Source organism: Protopterus annectens, chromosome 9.part0 (assembly GCF_019279795.1).
Source record: "Protopterus annectens isolate FY-2018-M chromosome 9.part0, PAN1.0, whole genome shotgun sequence".
Lineage (NCBI taxonomy): Eukaryota > Metazoa > Chordata > Ceratodontiformes > Protopteridae > Protopterus > Protopterus annectens.
Window position 1 is genome coordinate 39,196,686 of NC_056743.1, and position 25,245 is coordinate 39,221,930.

Genomic DNA, 25,245 nt, shown 5'->3' on the forward strand with positions numbered 1-25,245 from the left:
CTTATAATCACCTTCATATCTTTAAATGTACAATGAAATGCCTGAAAACATATTTTTGTAATTTCATGTGCAAAATTATTGCCTTGATGACATGATATCATAGCTAAAAAGGATCTGTGAACAAGTCCACCTACTCAACTCATCATCATCTTCCAGCTCTTCCCATTAGCGGTCGCCACAGCGGATCATCTGTTTCCATTTCTTCCTGTCCTCTGCATCTTGCTCTGTCACACCAACCACCTGCATTTCCTCTCTCACCACATCCATAAACCTTATCTTATGCCTTCCTCTTTTCCTGTTACCTGGTAGCTTCATCCTTAGCATTTTTTCCCAATATACTCAGCATCCCTCCTCAGCACATGTCCAAACCAATGTAATCTTGCCTCTCTGGCTTTGTCCCCAAACCTTCCAACCTGGGCTGACCCTCTAATATACTTATTCCTAATCCTGTCCACCCTCGTCACACCCAGTGAAAATCTTAACATTTTTAACTCCAGCCCATATAACATAGCTGGTCTCACTACCCTCTTGTAGACCTTCCCTTTCACTCTTACTGGTACTCATCTGTCACAAATCACTCCTGACACTCTTCTCCACCCACTCCATCCTGCCTGTACTCTCTTCTTCACCTCTCTTCCACACTCACCATTACTCTGAACTCTTGATCCCAAGTATTTAAACTCATCCACCTTCACCACCTCTACTCCTTGCATCCTCACCATTCCTCTATCCTCCCTCTCATTCACACACATATATTCTGTCTTAGCCCTGCTGACCTTCATTCCTCTTCTCTCTAGAACATAGCTCCATCTCTCCAGGGTCTCCTCCACCTGTTCCCTACTCTCACTACAGATCACAATGTCATCTGCAAACATCATAGTCCACGGGGACTCCTGTCTGATCTCGTCTGTCAACCTGTCCATCACCATTGCAAATAAGAAAGGGCTCAGAGCTGATCCTTGATGTAATCCCACCTCCACCTTAAACGCATCCATCACTCCCACTGCAGACCTCACCGCTGTCACAGTCCACCTACTCAACTAACAAATTAAAATAAATAAAAAATAAACAAACAAATAAATACATAATTCTTTCATTCATTAACATGCCGGCCTTAGCAACTTCATTTTAAAATATTATCAGAACATATTTTCAAAGCAGTTTGGACAATGCTATAAGCATGTATCTGTCCAAGGCTTTTTATGTTCACTTCTCTGAATTATCTCCTATACTTGTTGTGTCTTTCGGCTTTTCCCGGTTAGGGGTTGCCACAGCGGAACTCCGGTCCGCTAATGATTGGCAGTAGATTTTTACGTGCCGAGTTGCCGGCCCTGATGCACAACCTTCAATGAAGGTATGCCCATTCACGCATGTCTCCACACAGAAGATGCTCTAGCTGAGAATCGAATAGGACAACGTCTTACTGTGAGGTGACAACGCTACCGCAGCACCACCACCGCAGTTCTGAATTATCTCCTATAGTAATTCTGGTAAATCCATGATTTTAACCAGAATGTTGAAGGCAAGGTTGTCTCTCTCAAAATGAAGAAATGTTAACAGATGTTTAACTTTCATTTTTAGTACTATGAATATGAATTCTCCCAGAATTAAATACTTTTGAGGAAATAATCCATTCTTCTCTTGCTTTGGATTTAACATGTCTAATTGTTAAGACATGTCTCATCCACCTTGTTTTGTCTGCATGTTTTCTTTCACCTCCCTTCAGTTTTTTTTTCAGGTTTTCAACATCCTCTGGCCTGCCCTGTGCAACTCTGTAATTTTCTGCTGCTACATCTCATCCCTTATTCTTTGCCACTTCTTCTTCTTCTTTCAGCTTTTCCTGGTTAGGGGTCTCCACAGCGGATCACCTTGTTCGCTCATGATTAGCAGTGGAATTTTTACGGTGTCGAGTTGCCAGCCCGGCGCCCAACCTTCCATAGAAGGCACACACATGCATGCACTCATGCCTAGGGCCAATTTAGAGTGTCCAGTCCACCTATAGCATGTCTTTGGGATGTGGGAAGAAACCGGAGCACCCAGAGGAACCCCACATGACCACAGGGAGGACATGCAGACTCCACACAGAAGGCAACTCAGCCGAGGATCGAACTGGAGAACCTCTTGCTGTGAGGCGGCAATGCTAACCACTGCACCACCGTGGCTGCCCATCCCTTATTCTTTGCCACTCATGGTCAGTAATCTATTTGCATATTAATGGTTACCCCCCCCCCAGAAAGTTTCACAAAAGTTGTAGGGGGTTTTCAGTTCTCTGCATTTGGTGTTAAATAAATAAGTCAGGTGAGGTAAGTTAACAATTATAATGAAACCACATTTTAAGATTTATTTACTTCACATTTGTTAACCAGGTTGGTCCAGCTGAGCACTGGCACATTTTCAGTGAAGACCCGAGGAGAAAAGCTCCAGCAAAATGAACAAATTATTCAATGATACAGTTTTCACGAAACTGAGTAATAATAACAGTTATACAATAATCAAAAAGTTGAGTAAAAGAAAAACAGAGTAAGTAACAAGTATATTAAGACACTTAGTAAAGCTGGTGTGCTATTTACAGTATATACATAGAGGATTTGTAACAAATAGGAGAAAGATTCTTATATGTTAGACAAACTTTAGTGAGAATATACCATCATCTGATTTTTATTTTTAGTTAAGTAAGAGGTGTCATATGCTTAAGGCATAAACTGCAGGAGGGTGATTCTAGGAAGAGAAGAAAGCAGTAGATCCATTTAAGCCGGGTTCTGACAGGGGCATATCCATGACTTACAGAGGGAACTTCTTAAATCTTTTTTGAAGCTGTTTGTGTGTGTGATGCTACATAAGGTGAAAAGGAGATTGTTCCAGAAATGAGAAACAGAGGATTTATATAAAAGTTTTCTGATTGTTTTGTTGGATTTGTATGTTAGTAGAAGGAATTTATCAGTACTTGATAGTGGCATGGATAAGTATAGTACGTCACACTATTGGAGAGAGAGACAGGCACTGACTGGTATCATTAGTGCTACCAAATCTTACATTACACAGAACATTTCCTCGAATGTTAATACCTCTTCTATTGTCTTACTCATTTATGCCATGGGAGACTTGCAGCCTTAAGTCCATGCTAACTCCATACACTTCCTATATCTTAGAGTAGGAGGAATACCCAGAAATACTCAAGTAGGAGGAATACTCAGAGATACTTGAGTAGGAGGAATACTCAGAGATACCCTAAGCTCGTACTTCAAATATGCACCAGTATCTAGAATAATGATCTCAAATTTCTAAAGATCTGTTACCCTGTTTGGCATTGAAACAGGTACCAATCATCAGTCTGACTAGCATCAGTCTTCATAACGGAAGCAAGAACAAACACCTCTACTCACAGCGTAAGAGAATTTCCTGTCCCGACCAAAGTTTGTACATTCACTCTAGACACAACAGATGGTAACTGAAAAGTTTGTTGGATAATTGCATACAACAGATCTACATATGCATACCACATACACACATATGCATGCATGCATATATGGTAGACATGCACAGATAGACACACACACACACACACACACACACACACACACACACACACACACACACACACACACACACACATGCATACACACATGGTAGATATGCATAGATAGACATACATACACATACTATTACACACACGCACACACACATACACAGGCATGCACACATGGTAGACATGCATAGATAGACACACACACACTTACAATTACACACACACACACACACACACACACACACACACACGCATGCACGCATGCACGCACGCACACACACACACGCACACACACACACACACACACATAAGTTATTGTCACAATGTATAGTTGCGTGATGCCAGTTTTGACAAAACCCTATCTTTATTTTGCAGTCATGCCAATCTTAGGAGGCGGTGCCAAATGTGGGGCTTGTGAAAAGACAGTGTACCATGCAGAGGAAATCCAGTGCAACGGGAGAAGTTTTCACAAGACCTGCTTCTACTGTAGTAAGTTATTCTGATTTATAATTCATTGCTTGAAAGCTTTCTGTATTCAGCATTGATTTGCACTGGCTCACAAGGCATAAACAGACAAGCTAATGGGTGCAAATGAATCTTGTAAAACTGGGATGGATCAGTGCAGACTTTTACTTCCTTAGTGTGTGACTGCAAGATGGGTACTTTTCTACACTAAGGTCATGTGATGGATTTCTCCAGTATCTGTATTGTATTGACATGTATACTGCTGTCCCAGTCCACGCTGACTACTTCCAAGTGGTTTCTTGTGCCTCATCACAAGGTATGTTTACTATGACAATTGTACCAGACTGTATGTACAAGCATGGAGGAATGCTGCCCTGTGGCAGGATCAGCCCTAATTGACATGTGATCTTAGATTAACTTGCTGTGCACACAAATACTGAAGATGATACACCTACTGCAGTAGTTGGGCTACAACTGTCCCCCCAAAAAGAGTCAGTCCCCCAAAATCGATATAACACTAGTAATGGCCCTCCCCTTATGCTTCCCACTTGCAGCATTCTTCCCCAAGGGAACCAGGCAGTACTTTTATTGAAGAGACTGTCACAGTTACTAGAAATTGTGTTTGTCCATTAATAAATGAATGCACAGCATTGGAGCTCAGAAATCCCAAAGTTAGAATTAATTCATATAGAATAAAAATGTGCTTACTAAAAATTATATCAGTTAAATTACATAATTTGTGTATCAAAGGGCACAAACAACTGCTTGGATCTCTGTTTGCCTTTACAGAGAAAAGAGATACGTAAGTGCATTGGCTGTGCTACGCAACATTTCTAGAGCACATCTGAAGGACATTAAAGATTTCCTTAATTAATAATGAGTCATAGGCAGCAAGGATGTGTTTTTCTGTTCTCAGGTGTGCAATGTACACTTTTGATAGCAGAATGAGCAAGAATCTTGCATATTTGCCAATAATTTGCACATTAATACAGTAGGTTTCAAACTGCTTAAATTGCACCAATTGCAAATGAAGTGTGAAAAGATATTCTTAAATTCAGAAAATGTATTTTTTTAAATGTCAGGGTCAGGTAGTCAAGGTTCTGATTCAGGAGGAGCTATGCAGATTCAGTCCTGGCCAAGGAACACAGGATGAAATATTTCCACTTGCAGAGGTATTGTTGGGTTGTGGTAGGTCGCCAGTCCTGTCTATATGTGTATGCAGCTTCATAACCTGGAATGTCTTCTGGGAAGTCCTGCAGGATTAATGGGTTCAAGGGCACTGCTATGTGGTCCCAGTTTTCAAGGACCAAAAGTTGTGCCTGCATTTGTGGTTAAATACATTCAAAGTAGACCTAGGGCTGCATCAAGGATATTCCTTGTTTCACTTCCTGTTTCTGAGTGTAATGGACAGAATGTCAAAGCACAGCTGAGGTTTGGACAGTATCCAATTTGGAGGTGCGACAGCTACATCTAAGCAGTTTGCAGACATTAATGCCCTTTTCAGGTTGTGATTGTAATGTCCACTGTGGCATAAATTAGTTCCCACAGATCATGATGTGGCAAGGATGAGAATCAGAGGTCCAGAAAAGAGTGGATTGCCCTCTGTAGGTGAATAGGAGCTGTTCCATAAAGTATCTTGGGGTCCTTGTACGTGAGTGAAGGTAGAAGGACTCAGGAGCTGAGGCAACAAGTGGGTACAGCTATTGGGGTCCTTGTACATGAGTGAAGGTAGAAGGACTCAGGAGCTGAGGCAACAAGTGGGTACAGCAGTAACTGTACTGCAGGCATTGAACAGGATCCTGGTGTGAAGTGAGAACCGAGTCATGGGATGATGATTTCAATTAGATCTGACATTCTCAATCCCTATCCCTGCCTATGGTCATGACCTTTGGGCTATGACTGAAGGATAAGATTATGGATGCAAGAAGCAGAAATTAAATAAAGTTCATTTTTCAAGCTGTCGGGTTTATAGTCCATGAAACAGAGTGAGAGAAGTATAGAAAACTGCAGAAAATTCGGAATACAGTCACTGCTTCTCTCTGCTGAGAATTCAGAATGAAGTTACTGCTTCTTCAGATCAACAGGAACTAGCTGAGATAGTTTGAGTACCTTGTGAGCATGATCTTTACTGTTGTCCTGTAGGAAGTGTACAAGACATGGATAGATGCAGACCTACAACACACTGGACATATGTCATGCTTCAAATCCACAAAAAATTGCACCCTCAAATCATTTACCCCAGCATGAACAATGACCACGTCATGCTACAGATCTACAGGAATACACCTCAAATCATTTATCCCTGCATGAACAATGACCATGGATATGGCTACATATCTACAGGAATATACATCAAATCATTTACTCCAGCATGGACAATGATCTTGTCATGTGTATATCCACAAGGATATACCAACTCAGATTTTTACCCCAGCATGAATAATGACCACATTATGCAACATATCCACAATAAAACACTTGTAATCATTAACACAGCATGAACAACGGCCATATTATGTTTCACATCTACAAGAAAAAACCTCAAGTGATTTACCCCAGCATGAAGAATGACCATGTCATGTCACATATCTTCAACAAAACAACTTAAATCATTTACCACAGCATGAACAATGACCCTGTCATACTGCGTATCTACAAAAACACATACAATTATTTTACTCCACCATGAGCAATGCCCATGTCATGCTACATATCTACAAGAAAGCACCTTAGCTAATTTATCCCAGTATGAACAATGACCAGGTCTTGCTACATATCTACAAGAAAATGCCTCAAGCTATTTGCTCCATGAACAATGACCATATCATGCTGCATAATTGCAAGGATACACCATGATCGTTTATTCCAACTTGAACAATGACCATGTAATGCCACATATGTACAAGAAAACACCTCAAATAATTTACTGAGAATGAGCAATGACCATGTCATGCTGTATACTTAGGTTACACCACTTCTGTTCATTTGCCCTAGCACAAACAATGACTGCATCATGCAGCACATCTGAAAGGATACACAAATTCAAATTGTTTATTCTAGTATGAACAATGACTGTGTCATGCAGATACACCACTTCAGATTAATTACCCCATCATGAGCAATGACAATGTCATGCTACATTTCTACAAGGGTACATCAACTTAAATTGTTTACTCCAGCATGAATAATGACCATGTTATATTTACCCTGTAGCCTTTTACCTTATTTGTAATAGCTTTTATTTTAGCATCTGCTAAGTAGGTTACAATTACTCCTCAGTGAGGTGTGCTTTTCTAACTTATAATGACATCCCCAACTACAAATATGTTTTGGGACTTATTAAGGTGCTCTGTATTGTTTGTGAGTCTGTGTACCTTGCTTGATTATACCTTGATTGTAATATCTTACTGAGTAGTCAAAAAACTCACTCTACCTGGAAAAAACACAGTAGCTCCCCATACTGCAAATGACTATTTCTGCATGACTTCCAGTGGCTGTATGTGTGCTCAAAGACTCAGTACTTAGTCTATTCCTTCTTACTTTTGATGTGAACAATATGGCTCCTTACACTGGTGATACTAAACTCGTCCATCTCCCCTATTTCAGTATTGATTCCTGTCTTTTCCATCACAATTTAACAGCATGGGTTTTCACACGAATGTCTCCAAAACTAATCAATACTTTTTCTACCTTAATTATTCCCTGGTGCAACCATTTCCAGAAACCTCCTGACTCATTTAACTCTTCCAACAAAAATTCCCTCTATATGACAACATTTGAGTCTGCTGCTTTAGAGAAAGTTGAATCTGATATATTTGGTAGCTCTTGACAATCAGTACTGACTTAAAATGTATATTAAGAACACAGTTTAAAAAAAAAACAGATTTACATTCCTTAAACTGTATAAGGCAACATCTTTACTTTCAGACAAAACTAAACTAATAGAATATCTATCCCTTATGCAGCCTTCTCACCTTCTGACTAGCCTGGCCTGACTAATGCAGCTCAGACGCACAGGTGTTTAACACAATTGTCCTGTTAGCTGCTGGATACAGCAGTCATTCTGATTATTGTCTGTAGCTTCATGATCGTAAAGGGCTTGAATTCAATTAGTGCCTTACCAACACTCACCCATGCCTGCTTCACAAATGTATCTACATCTCACTCACCCATGCCTGCTTTAGAAATGTATCTACATCTCACTCACCCATGCCTGTTTCACAAATGTATCTACATCTGAAACTCCCCCACTTTTAACTATGGATGTCTCTAGCTGAGATTATGTCTCACATCCTTCTATTCATTAAAAATGCTTCACCTTAGTCTGTACCCATTGGCCCTACTCTCTATTCATAGAGGTCTGTACATATCTACAATATAACAAATGTAAAATAAAAATAAATAAAAATAAAATTAATACATATGTAAATCTTCAACTTTTGTCTCCAGTATTAGTAATTACAAAACAATGGAAGATGCCATGGAAGATATGTTTTAAAAATATTAACTTATTTGCCCAAACCTGTCTCTGAGCTCATGAAGATAGTAATAATAGAAAGAGGGCATCGTTGTTAGGATGATTCTGTAAGTTTTGCTTGAAGAATCCTGGATTATTGAACTGTACTAAATGGAAGCCAGTTTCACAATTTATGTTATGTTATATATTGTTTTGGTGTATATTATAGTATGTCATACTATATATTATATTGGGTCTACTTTGATTCACTGAAAACTCATTTCACTGAATTTCAAAACAGTCACACCAAATCGCTGAAAGCTCAAATCACTGAAATCTCATTTCACTGAATCACATTTCACTGAATTTAAGTACTGTTGGGCAAATAAAATGTATATGCCCTTTTCCCCACTGTAGTGCAATCCTGGAGTTAGTATACATAGTTGGGGGGGTGTGCCTTCCACATTGGTGGGTCTGGGAAGCATAGTCCCCACCTACTTTTGGTTTTATATTGTTAGCTTTCAGTGAAATGAGATTCATAAATATAAAAGCCCACACAGCCCCCCCACACCCCCTAACTATATATATTAACTCCAGGATTGCACTACAGTGGGGAAAAGAGCATACACTTTTTTATTTACCCAACAGTACTTACATCCAGTGAGATTTGATTCAGTGGAATGAGTTTTCAGTGATTTGAGCATTCAGCAATTTTTTGAGGGTGAATTGAAATTCAGTGAAATGAGTTTTCAGTGAATCAAAGTAGACCCTTTACATTATATTATATTATATTATATTATATTATATTATATTATATTACATATTGTGTTATGTTATATACTAATGTTCTATTTTTTCTGTAAAAGTTACCTTTTCTTTTTTTCATACTTTCGATACATTAAAATCTTCTGGTTATACTGAAGACAACAGGCTCTGCTGTGTATCATCAGACCTAATTTAATTCATATTTCTATATTTGTACTTCTTTGTCATGTTGCTGGCAGATGCATATGTTAATTTATTCTGTTATTTTAGTTTTCATTAACTTTATTCTGTTCAGTTGGTTATGGTAAACAGTTTGCAGTTCAGCCAGGTCTGTTGAAGTCTTAATGCATATGTGATTTAGCCAAAGTTTCAGACTCTGATATAACTTTACATGTTTGAAATATTTCTGTATAATTCAGTGCATATAGGTTTGTGTCACTTCAGAGATGCTGTTTTACTGGTTATGTTGTGGTTTGTATTATTATTACATATTTGTAATAAAAAAGCATAACTATGTTAAAGTATAAACATTGATGTTTACTAGCTATCCATTTTCTAAACTACGTATCTTGGTGAGGGTTGCAACAAGCTCAGCAGAGTACATCAGCAACAATCTCTAGCCTAATCTACAAGATTTGCAGACATTCTTAAGTAAGCTGACAGGTTCAGTCCCTCCAGTTTTTCCTAGAACTTCCCTGAAGTCTCCTGTCAGTGAATTGTATTTGTAAAACTTCCGCAGGAGATACCCTGGGAACAATTTGATTTCATTTTTAATTTGTCATTTTTCGACTGTGGTAGTCCCACTAGATTAGTAGCCTCAGTTCAGGGAAGCCCTGATGTGGTATTTATACTACTAAAGGAAATGTAGCCAGAGCATTGGAGAGCTTCCCCTTACTCTTTTCAGTAGGCGCTGTGAGATCTTTTACATCTACCTGACCTACCACCAACTGAGGTAGATGGGGTCTTTATTTAACATCTAATCCAAAGTACCCTGTTATGCTTCACTGCAGTGTCAGTGATCGATCTAGCTGGTGTGGGAATAGAACCCACAACCTTCTGCACCAAAAGCAAGTGCGCTACCAGCTGTATTACTGAAAATAACAAAGAGTCTACACCCACTCAACTGACTCCTCTTATCAGCTAATATTGTGATAAAGCAGTCCTTCTTTGGTGGGACATGCATGCTAATCCTCCCTCTTGAATACATTAATGGCACTACATCCTATTTACAATTCACACATGAGGTTAATGAAAATGAAATTAATTATTTGGATGTCAATTTAAGCAAGGACAAACAAAATGGAAGATATATATCAGTTATCACAGAAACGGATAACTGGTGCCAGAGCCATGGCCTAAAGTTAAATGCCAAAAAATGCATAGTCATACCCTTCGGGAAAAACAAGGTTACCCCTAGCTACCAAATAGGTGGCAATCCACTGAGCACAGAAGAAGTTATCAGGGACCTGGGGACCCAGGTTGATAGTAGTCTGTCATTTGACACCCATGTAGCTAAAGTAGTTAGGAAGATCTTCTACATTGCCCACCTTATCATGAAGGGATTCTCATCTAGATCAAGGGAGGTCATAGTCTCCCTATACTCATCACTCATCAGACCAATGATTGAGTACAATGCCCCATTCGGAATGTATCTGACCCGACACTTGCAGCAGCTGGAGAGGCCACAAAAGTTCCTCACCAAAAGGATAAAGGGTCACAAACATCTGTCCTATGCTGCCCGACTGAAAGAACTCCAGCTCTATTCAGTCACTTACGCTGCTCAGAGGTGACCTTTGCCTAACATACAAGGCCATGTCAAACCCAGATTTGATGAATATGCTTCACCTCAAAAATCTAGATCCATCAGAGCCACAAGGCGGGAGACTTAAACCTCGACACGGCTATTAATAGGGGCGTGCTGGAGGGATAGATTCATCACCCAAAGACTCCTATGCTGTGGAATAAAATCCCGGTATATGTGAGGCAGAGCACCTCGCTGGCCTTGTTCAAGAGAAATCTTGACCAATGGATGGGAGATCGCAGATATACTCCAGGGATTACCTCAGTGTCACTGCTCAACAGAGGCACAGCAAAATAATGGGTATAGTTCCCCATACTAAAGGGGTGGCGTAAGCCACAAAACTATGGGCTAGGCTTGTAAATGCCCTCGGGCAGATAGCCTAGTATGAACCTATGAACCTATGAACCTATAATATACAGGAAGCCAACCTATTCCAATTCATTCTTACATTTCACCAGTGCACACACAATGGGAAACAAAAAGGCTGTAGTTAAGGGACAATTTGTCCGAGCAGCAAAAATGATAAGTGTGGACCAGGATTTTGAATTTGAATGTGGTAATTTGATAGATATGTTTGAAAAAAGAAGATATCCTACTTTTATGTTACTTGAATTATATGAGGAAGTTAAAATCAAGAGGTTAAACGGTCATTTTCCCCCATATTAAGTCATAGTAGGGAACATCAAGCTAATAACACTGAGGTTAGGTTGATGGATACCTCGACATTTACTACCCATTTTCAAGAAGTAAAAACTATTATGTTGAAAAACTGGACAATCATACATGAGGATGTACAAATTAGGAACAAGTTGAATCAAAGTTTCAAAATGGTAGGTAGGAGAGGTACAAGTCTAAAGGCCTTATTAGAAAGGAATAAACACAAGCATGTACTTCGGCCACAGGGTAACAGTACACAAATATGGCAGGTGCAATCATTGCAAATACATTCATGAGAGCCATTGAGTGGTTATAAAAGGGACAACATATATGGTTAATGGAAAATACAATTGTCATTCTAAAGGACTTGTATATTGCAAATACATTCATGAGAGCCATTGAGTGGTTATAAAAGGGACAACATATATGGTTAATGGAAAATACAATTGTCATTCTAAAGGACTTGTATATGTAGCATTATGTCAAAAATGTCCAGCATTTTATTTTGGGAGAACCACCTGTATGTTAAGAGAAAGGATATATGAACATGTATATCAGATAAAGAAGTGTAATTTTAACAATGCACTTGCTAAGCATATATATGAATTCACTGGTCATGAATTCAAGTTTTCAGTTTTGCAACAGGTAAAAATGCCTGTAAAGGGTGGTCCTGGGAATTGATGCTTGATAAAGCAGAATTTGTTTGGCAGTTTTCACATGCTTGGCCAGGATTGAATGATGTTTGCAATATAAGTAGCATTTTAAAGTTAAGGGCATTGGATAGATGATGCTTTATTATAACAGTTTATATTGTAATGTATTCAAGCTAGTATGGTTGATTTGCACATACAAACTTAATATTTTAAGTAATTGTATTCTTGTGTTTCTGTAATTTTTGTATTTTGTATTGTTAGATGTGATTTTATATTATTATGGTCAGTATGATCAAGGGCTTGTGAATTAATGAAATTTACTAATTAACCCGATGACATCACTGATATTTTGGCACCTTTTTTAGTATTTATGGGATTCAATGTGTACATGTACTTGTCTGAGGAAGTTTGCTATTCTAGTAAATGAAAAGTGCTTAACACATCATATTGTTTCAACCTTTCTTCTTTAAATTGTTATTCGATGTGTGCATTTATTATGCATTCTACCAGACTTTAGGAGAGGACGTATGACTGACTACCAAGACACAATGCAAAGTCTTAGCCACAAGAGTCCTTCCTACTGATTGGATGGCCACAAAAGACCTTATTATTGATTGGATAGTCACAGGCGACCTTGTTATTGATTAGATGGGATCAGAGAGCCTTATGCACTTCAGCAGTCCTGCTATTTAGTGTGGCATAACAGATCAATGCTACCACCAAAAAAGACAAAGTAACTTATATGGAACATCCACAAGCCACAGGACCCGAAGCCAACCTGGAATCAAGGCAAAGTTTAATACGTTTTTTAACAGAACAAATTCAACCAAGCGCTTCCACCCGGCCTCTGCCAGGCTTTTTCAAGGACTGAATAATCATTATTAAGCGTTATTCAGTCCTTGAAAAAGCCTGGCAGAGGCCGGGTGAAAGCGCTTGGTTGAATTTGTTTTGTTAAAAAACGTATTAAACTTTGCCTTGATTCCAGGTTGGCTCCGGGTCCTGTGGCTTGTGGATATCTTGAAGTTATTTGGTTTGGTTTGCGCAGTGAATTGGTTCGTGGCTTATATGGAACATATTATTGACTGAGTACTTGAATCAACTTTGTGGCTCAAAAGGATCTTTTGACAAGCCCACAGCCAGTTATCAGTCAGTCATTTATTTATGCTCCAGAATTCATTTAATCTGGTTTGAGCTATCAAGGGTGTTAGAGCCTATCCCAACATTCAGCACACTCTTGGCACATTTATTTATATCTTTCAGTGTCATATACAAACCTGAAAATTACCCATCACTGTGGACAAGATATATGGAATCTGAAATAAAAAACAAAAATGTGAAAATCTTAGGTTATAAAGTAAAAAAAAAAAATAATTAAGCTGAAGAAGGAATCCAAGTGAGCCTGTTCCATGCTGACAGTTAGTGCTGCAGGTGGTAAAAGCATGAAGTGAGCCTGTTCCATGCTGACGGTTAGTGCTGCAGGTGGTAAAAGCATGAAGTGAGCCTGTTCCACGATGACGGTTAGTGCTGCAGGTGGTAAAAGCATGAAGTGAGCCTGTTCCATGCTGACGGTTAGTGCTGCAGGTGGTAAAAGCATGAAGTGAGCCTGTTCCACGATGACGGTTAGTGCTGCAGGTGGTAAAAGCATGAAGTGAGCCTGTTCCACGATGATGGTTAGTGCTGCAGGTGGTAAAAGCATGAAGTGAGCCTGTTCCATGCTGACGGTTTGTGCTGCAGGTGGTAAAAGCATGAAGTGAGCCTGTTCCACGATGACGGTTAGTGCTGCAGGTGGTAAAAGCATGAAGTGAGCCTGTTCCATGCTGACGGTTAGTGCTGCAGGTGGTAAAAGCATGAAGTGAGCCTGTTCCACGATGACGGTTAGTGCTGCAGGTGGTAAAAGCATGAAGTGAGCCTGTTCCATGATGACGGTTAGTGCTGCAGGTGGTAAAAGCGTGTGCATGTTTATTGGCTTTATGTCCCTCTTGCTTGAATGCTTCAAATGTACATTCTGTATATCTCTGCTATGGTGTACATTCTGTATATCTCTGCTATGGTGTACATTCTGTATATCTTTGCTATTGTGTACATTCTGTATATCTCTGATATGGTGTACATTCTGCATATATTTGCTAATGTGTACATTCTATGTATCCTTGCTATGGTGTACATTCTGTAAATCTCTGCTATGGTGTACATTCTGTATATCTTTGCTACAATGTACATTCTGTATATCTCTGCTATGGTGTACATTCTGTATATCTCTGCTATGGTGTACATTCTGTATATCTTTGCTACGATGTACATTCTGTATATCTCTGCTATGGTGTACATTCTGTATATCTTTGCTACGATGTACATTCTGTATATCTCTGCTATGGTGTACATTCTGCATATATTTGCTAATGTGTACATTCTATGTATCTTTGCTATGGTGTACATTCTGTATATCTTTGCTATGGTGTAAATTCTGTATATCTTTGCTATTGTGTACATTCTAAGTATCTTTGCTATGGTGTACATTCTGTAAATCTCTGCTATTGTGTACATCTGCTATATCTCTGCTATGGTGTACATTCTGTATATCTCTGTTATGGTGTATCTTCTGTATATCTTTGCTATGGTGTATCTTCTGTACATATTTGCTATGGTGTACATTCTGTATATCTTTGCTATGGTATACATTCTGTATATCTTTTCTATTGTGTACATTCTATGTAGCTTTGCTATTCTGTACATTCTGTATATCTCTACTACGGTATACATTCTGTATATCTCTGCTATGATGTACATTCTGTATATCTCTGCTGTGGTGTATATTCTGTATATCTTTGCTATTGTGTACATTCTATGTATGTTTCCTATGGTGTACATTCTGTATATCTCGGTTAAGGTGTATATTCTGTATATCTTTGTTATGGTGTATCTTCTGTATATCTTTGCTATGGTGTATCTTCTGTACATATTTGCTATGGTGTGCATTATGTATATCTTTGCTATGGTGTACATTCTGTATATCTCTGCTATGGTGTACATTCTGTATATCTCTGCTATGGTGTACATTCTGTATATCTTTGCTACGATGTACATTCTGTATATCTCTGCTATGGTGTACATTCTGTATATCTTTGCTATGATGTACATTCTGTATATCTCTGCTATGGTGTACATTCTGCATATATTTGCTAATGTGAACATTCTATGTATCTTTGCTATGGTGTACATTCTGTATATCTTTGCTATGGTGTAAATTCTGTATATCTTTGCTATTGTGTACATTCTAAGTATCTTTGCTATGGTGTACATTCTGTAAATCTCTGCTATTGTGTACATCTGGTATATCTCTGCTATGGTGTACATTCTGTATATCTCTGTTATGGTGTATCTTCTGTATATCTTTGCTATGGTGTATCTTCTGTACATATTTGCTATGGTGTATCTTCTGTACATATTTGCTATGATATACATTCTGTATATCTTTTCTATTGTGTACATTCTATGTAGCTTTGCTATTCTGTACATTCTGTATATCTCTGCTGCAGTATACATTCTGTATATCTCTGCTATGATGTACATTCTGTATATCTCTGCTGTGGTGTACATTCTGTATATCTTTGCTATTGTGTACATTCTATGTATGTTTGCTATGGTGTACATTCTGCATATCTCGGTTAAGGTGTATATTCTGTATATCTTTGTTATGGTGTATCTTCTGTATATCTTTGCTATGGTGTATCTTCTGTACATATTTGCTATGGTGTGCATTATGTATATCTTTGTTATGGTATACATTCTGTATATCTTTGCTATTGTGTACATTCTATGTATCTTTGCTATTCTGTACATTCTGTATATCTCTGCTATGGTATACATTCTGTATATCTCTGCTATGATGTACATTCTGTATATCTCTGCTGTGGTTTACATTCTGTATATCTTTGCTATTGTGTACATTCTATGTATGTTTGCTATGGTGTGCATTCTACATATCTCTGCTATGGTGTATATTCTGTATATATTTGCTATTGTGTACATTCTATGTATCTTTGCTATGGTGTACATTCTGTATATCTCTGCTATGGTGTATATTCTGTATATCTTTGCTATTGTGTACATTCTATGTATCTTTGCTATGGTGTACATTCTGTATATCTCTGCTATGGTGTATATTCTGTATATCTCTGCTATGGTGTACATTCTGTATATCTTTGCTATGGTGTACATTCTGTATATCTTTGCTATGGTGTATATTCTGTATACCTCTGCTATGGTGTTTCTTCTGAACATGTTTGCTGTTGTGTCCATTCTGTATATCTCTGCTATGGTGGGCATTCTGTATATCTTTGCTATGGTGTACATTCTGTATACCTCTGCTATGGTGTTTCTTCTGAACATATTTGCTGTTGTGTCCATTCTGTATATCTCTGCTATGGTGGGCATTCTGTATATCTTTGTTATGGTGTGCATTCTGTATATATTTGCTATGGTGTATCTTCTGTACATATTTGCTATTGTGTACATTCTGTATATCTCTCCTATGGTGGACATTCTGTATATCTTTGTTATGGTGTACATTCTGTATACCTTTGATATTGTGTACATTCTGTATATTTTTTTATTTTATTTTATTTATTTTTTATTTTACATTTGTTGACCGGGCTGGTCTAACTGGATTTATGTCCATTTTCAGCAGATGCCCAAGGAGAAAAGCTTCAAGTGAAATACATTAAACATCGAGCATTAATCATTAAAAGCATTTAACATTAACAAACGTTACACATATAGTTCAGAGAAAAAAATAATATTTTTTACAGTGCCTGCAATAAGCAAAATAAGAACATCATGGGGAAAATTTGAATTCGAATTTAGTAGTAAGTTTTTGAAAAGATTTGAAGCAAGATAAGTGAGAGTTCTCGGAGCAGAACGGTATCTAGTCAGGGTTAGAGCAGGGGCAGAGTCACTGAGTTAGGAGGTGAGTTCAGGGGCAGAACCAGTGAGTTAGGAGGTGAGTTCAGGGGCAGAGCCGATGAGTTAGGAGGTGAGTTCAGGACAGAGCCAGTGAGTTAGGAGGTGAGTTCAGGGGCAGAACCAGTGAGTTAGGAGGTGAGTTCAGGGGCACAGCCGATGAGTTAGGAGGTGAGTTCATGGCAGAGCCAGTGAGTTAGGAGGTGAGTTCAGGGGCAGAACCAGTGAGTTAGGAGGTGAGTTCAGGGGCAGAACCAGTGAGGTAGGAGGTGAGTTCAGGGGCAGAACCAGTGAGTTAGGAGGTGAGTTCAGGGGCAGAGCCGATGAGTTAGGAGGTGAGTTCATAGCAGAGCCAGTGAGTTAGGAGGTGAGTTCAGGGGCAGAACCAGTAAGTTAGGAGGTGAGTTCAGGGGCAGAACCAGTGAGTTAGGAGGTGAGTTCTGAGTTCGGATTTGAAACTGGGAAGAGTGGAGAGAGCAGTGAGGTTGGAAGGAAGGGAGTTCTAGGCTTTTCCAATTGTGTTGGAGAACAAGGACTCGCCTGCTTAGTTGTTGGATTTACAGGTAGATATTGGAAATTTGTTAAAGGAATGCAGACTTTTGAGATTACAATATGGTGTAATTCTTAATTTTTTGTAAACATGCTAATGGTTTTGTCATGTTTTTTTTTTTTTTTTTCTTAGGTTGTACCATTCTTTGTTTTATTGAATCTATACTTTGCTATGGTTTTGAAAGGGGCATTTGAATTGTTTTTAAATCTAAGTTCTGTTTTGTTGTGTTTTATTTTTTTCGGGATTGGGGAAGCAGTGTATTCACTTTGATTGTTGGTTTTTAGGCCCCCCCCCCCCAGTAGTTACTTTGGGTTATTTTTTGCTTGAATAGTAGTATTTAGACTCTGTGGATTTGTTGTTTAGTTGTTTAAATGGCAGTAGTAGTTTCAAGGTGATTGTAGGTTAGACTGAGAGTAGTCACTGTGATTGAGTTGTGTAAATGGAGTAGAGTTTCAGATTAGTTGAGGTTGTTGTAAATGGTGAGTAGTTAAACTTTAGGATTAGTTTGCAAGCGAGTGGGGTAGTTTCAGCAGTGATTTGGTTTAGTTGTTGCAAACATGGTAGGAGTAGTTTACTGGATAGTGTTAGTTGGAAATGGAGTAGTAGTTTCATTTTGTGGATTTTGTAGTTGTTGCTAAAGGCAGTAGTTAGTTCATGGGATTAGTGTTAGGTTGTAGTCAGGCAGTAGTAGTTTAAGTGGATTTGTTGTTTAGCTTGGAAATGGTAGTAGAGTGAGTTGGAAATGTTGTTAGCTTGTTGAAATGGTGGAGAGAGTTAGTTGGGATTTGTGTTTAGTGTGTAAATGGCATGAGACTTTTGGGTTATGGTGTTAGGTGTGTTAATGGTAGGTTGTAGTTAGTTTTATGGGTATGGTAGCTGTGAAATAGTAGTTTCAGTTTGGATTGGTTTGGGGTTGTTGTAAATGGCAGAGTAGACAGTTGTGGAATTTTGTTGTTTAGCGTTGTAATGGGTAGTAGTTTACTTTGTGATTATGGAGTTTAGTTTGGGTGTAAATGGTTAGTAGTTTAAACTTTTGTGGATATTGTTTGGTAGGGTGTAAATGCATAGTAGTTTCAGTTTTGGGTTGTTGGTTTAGTTGTTATAAAGCAGAGTAGTTTCTTTTGTGGAAATTTTGTTGGGTTTAAATTGGCAGTAGTTCACTTTGGAAGTAGTTGGGTTGAATGAGTGTATTCACTTTTGTGGTTTGTGTTTAGTTTTGTAAAGGAGATAGTTTCACTGGTTATGTGGATATTGATAAATGGAGTGTAGTTTAGTTTGTGGTTGGTGTTAGGTTGTTTTAAATGCCAGTAGTAGACTTTTGTGGATAGTTTGTTGGTTTGCAAATGGCAGATTTTGTAAGTTTAATTTGTGGAATTAAGCTTGGATTGGTTACTTAAATGGCATAGTAGTTTCATTTGGTTTGTTGTAGCTGTTAAAGGCAGAGGTAGGTTCCGTGATATGTTGGTGGTAGGTTGTGTAAAGGTGTAGAAGTTTTTTGGGATATGTGGTTTGTTTGTAAATGGCAGTAGTAGTTACTTTTGCGATAGTTGTTTAGTGTTGAAATGAGTATTGGTTGTTTCATTGAATGGAGATAGTTAGATTTGGTTGGTTTGCTGTAAATGGCAGTAGTAGTTTCACTTTTGTGGATTTTGTTGTTTAGCTTGTTGTAAATGGCAGTAGTAGTTTCACTTTTGCGGATTATGTTGTTTAGCTTGTTGTAAATGGCAGTAGTAGTTTCACTTTTGTGGATTTTGTTGTTTAGCTTGATGTAAATGGCAGTAGTAGTTTCACTTTTGGATTTTGTTGTTTAGCTTGATGTAAATGCCAGTAGTAGTTTCACTTTTGCGGATTATGTTGGTTGGTTTGCTGTAAATGGCAGTAGTAGTTTCACTTTTGTGGATTATGTTGTTTAGCTTGTTGTAAATGGCAGTAGTAGTTTCACTTTTGTGGATTTTGTTGTTTAGCTTGTTGTAAATGCCAGTAGTAGTTTCACTTTTGCGGATTATGTTGCTTGGTTTGTTGTAAATGGCAGTAGTAGTTTCACTTTTGCGGATTATGTTGCTTGGTTTGTTGTAAATGGTAGTAGTAGTTTCACTTTTGTGGATTATGTTGTTTAGCTTGTTGTAAATGGCAGTAGTAGTTTCACTTTTGTGGATTATGTTGGTTGGTTTGTTGTAAATGGCAGTAGTAGTTTCACTTTTGTGGATTATGTTGTTTAGCTTGTTGTAAATGGTAGTAGTAGTTTCACTTTTGCGGATTATGTTGGTTGGTTTGCTGTAAATGGCAGTAGTAGTTTCACTTTTGTGGATTATGTTGTTTAGCTTGTTGTAAATGGCAGTAGTAGTTTCACTTTTGTGGATTTTGTTGTTTAGCTTGTTGTAAATGCCAGTAGTAGTTTCACTTTTGCGGATTATGTTGCTTGGTTTGTTGTAAATGGCAGTAGTAGTTTCAGTTTTGCAGATTATGTTGGTTGGTTTGGTTTGCTGTAAATGGCAGTAGTAGTTTTACTTTTGTGGATTATGTTGGTTGGTTTGCTGTAAATGGAAGTAGTAGTTTAACTTTTGTGGATTTTGTTGTTTAGCTTGTTGTAAATGGCAGTAGTAGTTTCACTTTTGCGGATTATGTTGTTTAGCTTGTTGTAAATGGTAGTAGTAGTTTCACTTTTGTGGATTATGTTGTTTAGCTTGTTGTAAATGGCAGTAGTAGTTTCACTTTTGTGGATTTTGTTGTTTAGCTTGTTGTAAATGGCAGTAGTAGTTTCACTTTTGCAGATTATGTTGTTTGGCTTGTTGTAAATGGTAGTAGTAGTTTCACTTTTGCGGATTATGTTGTTTTGCTTCTTGTAAATGGTAGTAGTAGTTTCAGTTTTGTGGATTTTGTTGTTTAGCTTGTTGTAAATGGCAGTAGTAGTTTCACTTTTGTGGATTTTGTTGTTTAACTTGTTGTAAATGGCAGTAGTAGTTTCACTTTTGTGGATTTTGTTGTTTAGCTTGTTGTAAATGGCAGTAGCAGTTTCACTTTTGTGGATTATGTTGTTTAGCTTGTTGTAAATGGCAGTAGTAGTTTCACTTTTGTGGATTATGTTGTTTAGCTTGTTGTAAATGGTAGTAGTATTTTCAGTTTTGTGGATTTTGTTGTTTAGCTTGTTGTAAATGGTAGTAGTAGTTTCACTTTTGCGGATTATGTTGTTTAGCTTGTTGTAAATGGCAGTAGTAGTTTCACTTTTGTGGATTTTGTTGGTTGGTTTGCTATAAATGGCAGTAGTAGTTTCAGTTTTGTGGATTTTGTTGTTTAGCTTGTTGTAAATGGCAGTAGTAGTTTCACTTTTGCGGATTATGTTGTTTAGCTTGTTGTAAATGGCAGTAGTAGTTTCACTTTTGCGGATTATGTTGTTTAGCTTGTTGTAAATGGCAGTAGTAGTTTCAGTTTTGTGGATTTTGTTGTTTAGCTTGTTGTAAATGGCAGTAGCAGTTTCACTTTTGTGGATTATGTTGTTTAGCTTGTTGTAAATGGTAGTAGTAGTTTCACTTTTGTGGATTATGTTGTTTAGCTTGTTGTAAATGGCAGTAGTAGTTTCAGTTTTGTGGATTTTGTTGTTTAGCTTGTTGTAAATGGCAGTAGTAGTTTCACTTTTGCGGATTTTGTTGTTTAGCTTGTTGTAAATGGCAGTAGTAGTTTCACTTTTGCGGATTATGTTGTTTAGCTTGTTGTAAATGGCAGTAGTAGTTTCACTTTTGTGGATTATGTTGTTTAGCTTGTTGTAAATGGTAGTAGTAGTTTCACTTTTGTGGATTATGTTGTTTAGCTTGTTATAAATGGTAGTAGTAGTTTCAGTTTTGTGGATTTTGTTGGTTGGTTTGCTATAAATGGCAGTAGTAGTTTCACTTTTGTGGATTATGTTGGTTGGTTTGCTGTAAATGGCAGTAGTAGTTTCACTTTTGTGGATTTTGTTGTTTAGCTTGTTGTAAATGGTAGTAGTAGTTTCACTTTTGCGGATTATGTTGTTTAGCTTGTAAATGGCAGTAGTAGTTTCACTTTTGTGGATTTTGTTGTTTAGCTTGTTGTAAATGGCAGTAGTAGTTTCACTTTTGTGGATTATGTTGGTTGGTTTGCTGTAAATGGCAGTAGTAGTTTCACTTTTGTGGATTATGTTGGTTGGTTTGCTGTAAATGGCAGTAGTAGTTTCACGTTTGCGGATTATGTTGTTTAGCTTGTTGTAAATGGCAGTAGTAGTTTCACTTTTGTGGATTATGTTGTTTAGCTTGTTGTAAATGGCAGTAGTAGTTTCACTTTTGCGGATTATGTTGCTTGGTTTGTTGTAAATGGCAGTAGTAGTTTCACTTTTGCGGATTATGTTGCTTGGTTTGTTGTAAATGGCAGTAGTAGTTTCACTTTTGTGGATTATGTTGTTTAGCTTGTTGTAAATGGTAGTAGTAGTTTCACTTTTGTGGATTATGTTGCGCTTGTTGTAAATGGATTATGTTGTTTAGCTTGTTGTAAATGGTAGTAGTAGTTTCAGTTTTGTGGATTTTGTTGTTTAGCTTGTTGTAAATGGCAGTAGTAGTTTCACTTTTGCGGATTATGTTGGTTAGTTTGCTGTAAATGGCAGTAGTAGATTCACTTTTGTGGATTATGTTGGTTGGTTTGCTGTAAATGGCAGTAGTAGTTTCACTTTTGTGGATTATGTTGGTTGGTTTGCTGTAAATGGCAGTAGTAGTTTCAGTTTTGTGGATTTTGTTGTTTAGCTTGTTGTAAATGGCAGTAGTAGTTTCACTTTTGCGGATTATGTTGCTTGGTTTGTTGTAAATGGCAGTAGTAGTTTCACTTTTGCAGATTATGTTGGTTGGTTTGGTTTGCTGTAAATGGCAGTAGTAGTTTCACTTTTGCGGATTATGTTGGTTGGTTAGTTTGCTGTAAATGGCAGTAGTAGATTCACTTTTGTGGATTATGTTGGTTGGTTTGCTGTAAATGGCAGTAGTAGTTTCACTTTTGTGGATTATGTTGGTTGGTTTGCTGTAAATGGCAGTAGTAGTTTCACTTTTGTGGATTATGTTGGTTGGTTTGCTGTAAATGGCAGTAGTAGTTTCACTTTTGCAGATTATGTTGGTTGGTTTGGTTTGCTGTAAATGGCAGTAGTAGTTTCTTTTATCCAGTAGTACAGCTTTTTTAGTGGAGTTTCTTATTTGTCTAAAGTTAAGTTGGTCAGAGGGATCTTTTGTGATACGAAATTTGGTCCAGAGTTTATTTTTCAGGAGAATTGTATTCCTTGCATCTTTTGAGAGCCAAGGGGCAGGTTTTGATTTAATTATAGTAGATCTTGAGGGAGCATGCGAGTCTAGGATAGAAAGGAACCTGGAAATGAAGTATGTTACAGCTTCATCCAGTGGCAGTTGTTTAAGGGGAGACCAGTTGCATGAATTTAGTTCTGTAAGGAAGCTTTCAGGATTAAAGTTTTTATTTGATCTGACCATCTTGTATTTGGTTAGGTTAGGGGCGGTAGTTTTATGTCTGATTAGATAAGTGAGGGTGTGGTCGCTTAAATCATCGGGTAGTGTCCCTACTGTATAAGTTTGGGAGTGACTATTTATTAGAATCCAGTCCAATATGCTTTCTTTGTTGTTAATTTTGTTAGTTCTGGTTGGGGTTTGAATGGTTTGTGAAAAGCCATGAAGATTTAAGAGGGTGGGAGGGTCTGCAGAGTTACAGGTTTTCCAGTCTATATTGACATCACATAGCACTATGGTTTCTTGTGGGAATTGAGTCGAAAGCCAGCTAAAGATCTCTTCTAAGGAACTAATATTATTTGCAGGGGAAGGTAGGTGCAGATTATATTGAGGGCTTTGTGTGTAGTAAGTTGCAGCTTGGAGATAAGGATTTTGGCATTACTTATAGAGGGGGGTTGTTCATGTTTGATAGTAATTTGCATGCCTGTTTTGTAGAGAATAGCTATCCCTCCACCCTTTTTGGCTATACGGTCTAGTCTGAAGATGCTGTAGCCAGGGAGAGTAATTTCATTGTCTAGGGTAGTAGGTTTGAGCGAGGTTTCTGATAGGCAAAGGATGTCGAAAGCATGCATATCTAGTAGTGCATGGAGGTGAACGATTTTATTAACAATGCTGCGGATGTTAAGGTGAGCTATGCAGAGAGAGTTAGGGGGTTTAGAGGGTAAGTCATGGCTAGAAGGAGGGGAACATGGGGGTTTTGAGTAGAATAGTTGTTAGGACCAGAGTTTGAATGAATGTCACCTGCTAGAAGGGAGAAGAGAATTGTTTTTATTAGGTCTGAGGGTTTGGTGAGGAACTGTAAGGATTTTTTGTTAACCTGATTGTAGTAGGAGATGTGGAACTTTCTGTGAAACTTTGCATGAAGGTAGGATGGAGAAGAGATTATGTTAGAGAAAGGTTTGAAAGTGTTTTTAGAAGGTGACCTCATGTGTTGACTGAGGGAGTGTGGATATTTCAGGCTAAGATGTTCATATGAGGTTAGGGGGTAGGGTAACAATATGAGAGGAAAAACAGAGAAAAGGAGTGTATCTTTAAAATAAGAAGTGCTAAATAGGGAGGCATAGTGCTAAGAAGGTCTGAGCAGGAGAAGAAGGGAAGTAGAATTGGAAATACAAACATGGAGGGAGAGGTTGTGTAAGTTGAATTAGCACAGGTGGATCAGATTTGGATGTAAAAAGAGGGGAGGGGAGGGGTAAAGTGCGATTGGATAGGAAGTGAAGACAAAAAAGGGGGGAGGGGTAAAGTGTGATTGGAGAGGAAAGGAGGTGGGAGTGGTTAGCGAAGTAAAAGTTTAGGAGCAGTGGGGGCGGGTGGTAATTGGGGGCAGGGTAGGGGAGCGGAGTGAGCCCGAAGGGCGAACGGAGCGGGTAGAGACAAGTAAGTGAAGAGATATCAGCAAAACCAGTCAGTGAGGAGCTGAACACAGTGTAACTTTCAGTTGATACAGGTAAGTAATGTGGGTAAAAGACAGTTGGTAGTGATAGTACTGGATACCAGAAGGCACATGTGCAGTAAAGTAAATGAGTGGGAAAAAGAGGGCTGGAAGGGGTTCTAAGACTGGGCAGTAATAGTTTCCTTAGGCATCCTTGTAAGTATAGGAACTAGATCGCTATTACAGTTTTAGTTAAATTCTAGGGAGAGCAGATAGGCAAAGTATGAGTTGGCCTAGTGTAGAGTGCCATCTAGTGGGCAAAACTATATTTACAGCCAAGGACTGGAGAACAGGGAGGTGGGTAAAAGGAAGGAAAGGCTTTATAGTCAGGTACAGGAGACAGTGCAAGGATAGGAAAGAGTGTAACTATTAAGGGATAGAGTGGAGGGATGGCTGCTGGGGTATTCTGGCAAGGTAGCGTGCTTGATAGAATGCACAGGTTACAAGGCAAATACAGTTTTTATCACTTGGTTAGGT

General features: G+C 38.3%; 1 protein-coding gene across 1 annotated transcript in view; it reads left to right on the top strand.

The window, feature by feature from the left end:
• The window catches only part of CSRP3 (cysteine and glycine rich protein 3), a 396,525-nt gene that overhangs the window by 153,094 nt on the left and 218,186 nt on the right, over positions 1-25,245 (top strand). The window contains exon 2 of the mRNA XM_044082539.1: positions 3,902-4,015. Within this exon, the coding sequence (XP_043938474.1) occupies positions 3,904-4,015 (112 nt within the window). The 5' untranslated portion in view covers positions 3,902-3,903. The remainder of the gene's footprint in view (positions 1-3,901; positions 4,016-25,245) is intronic.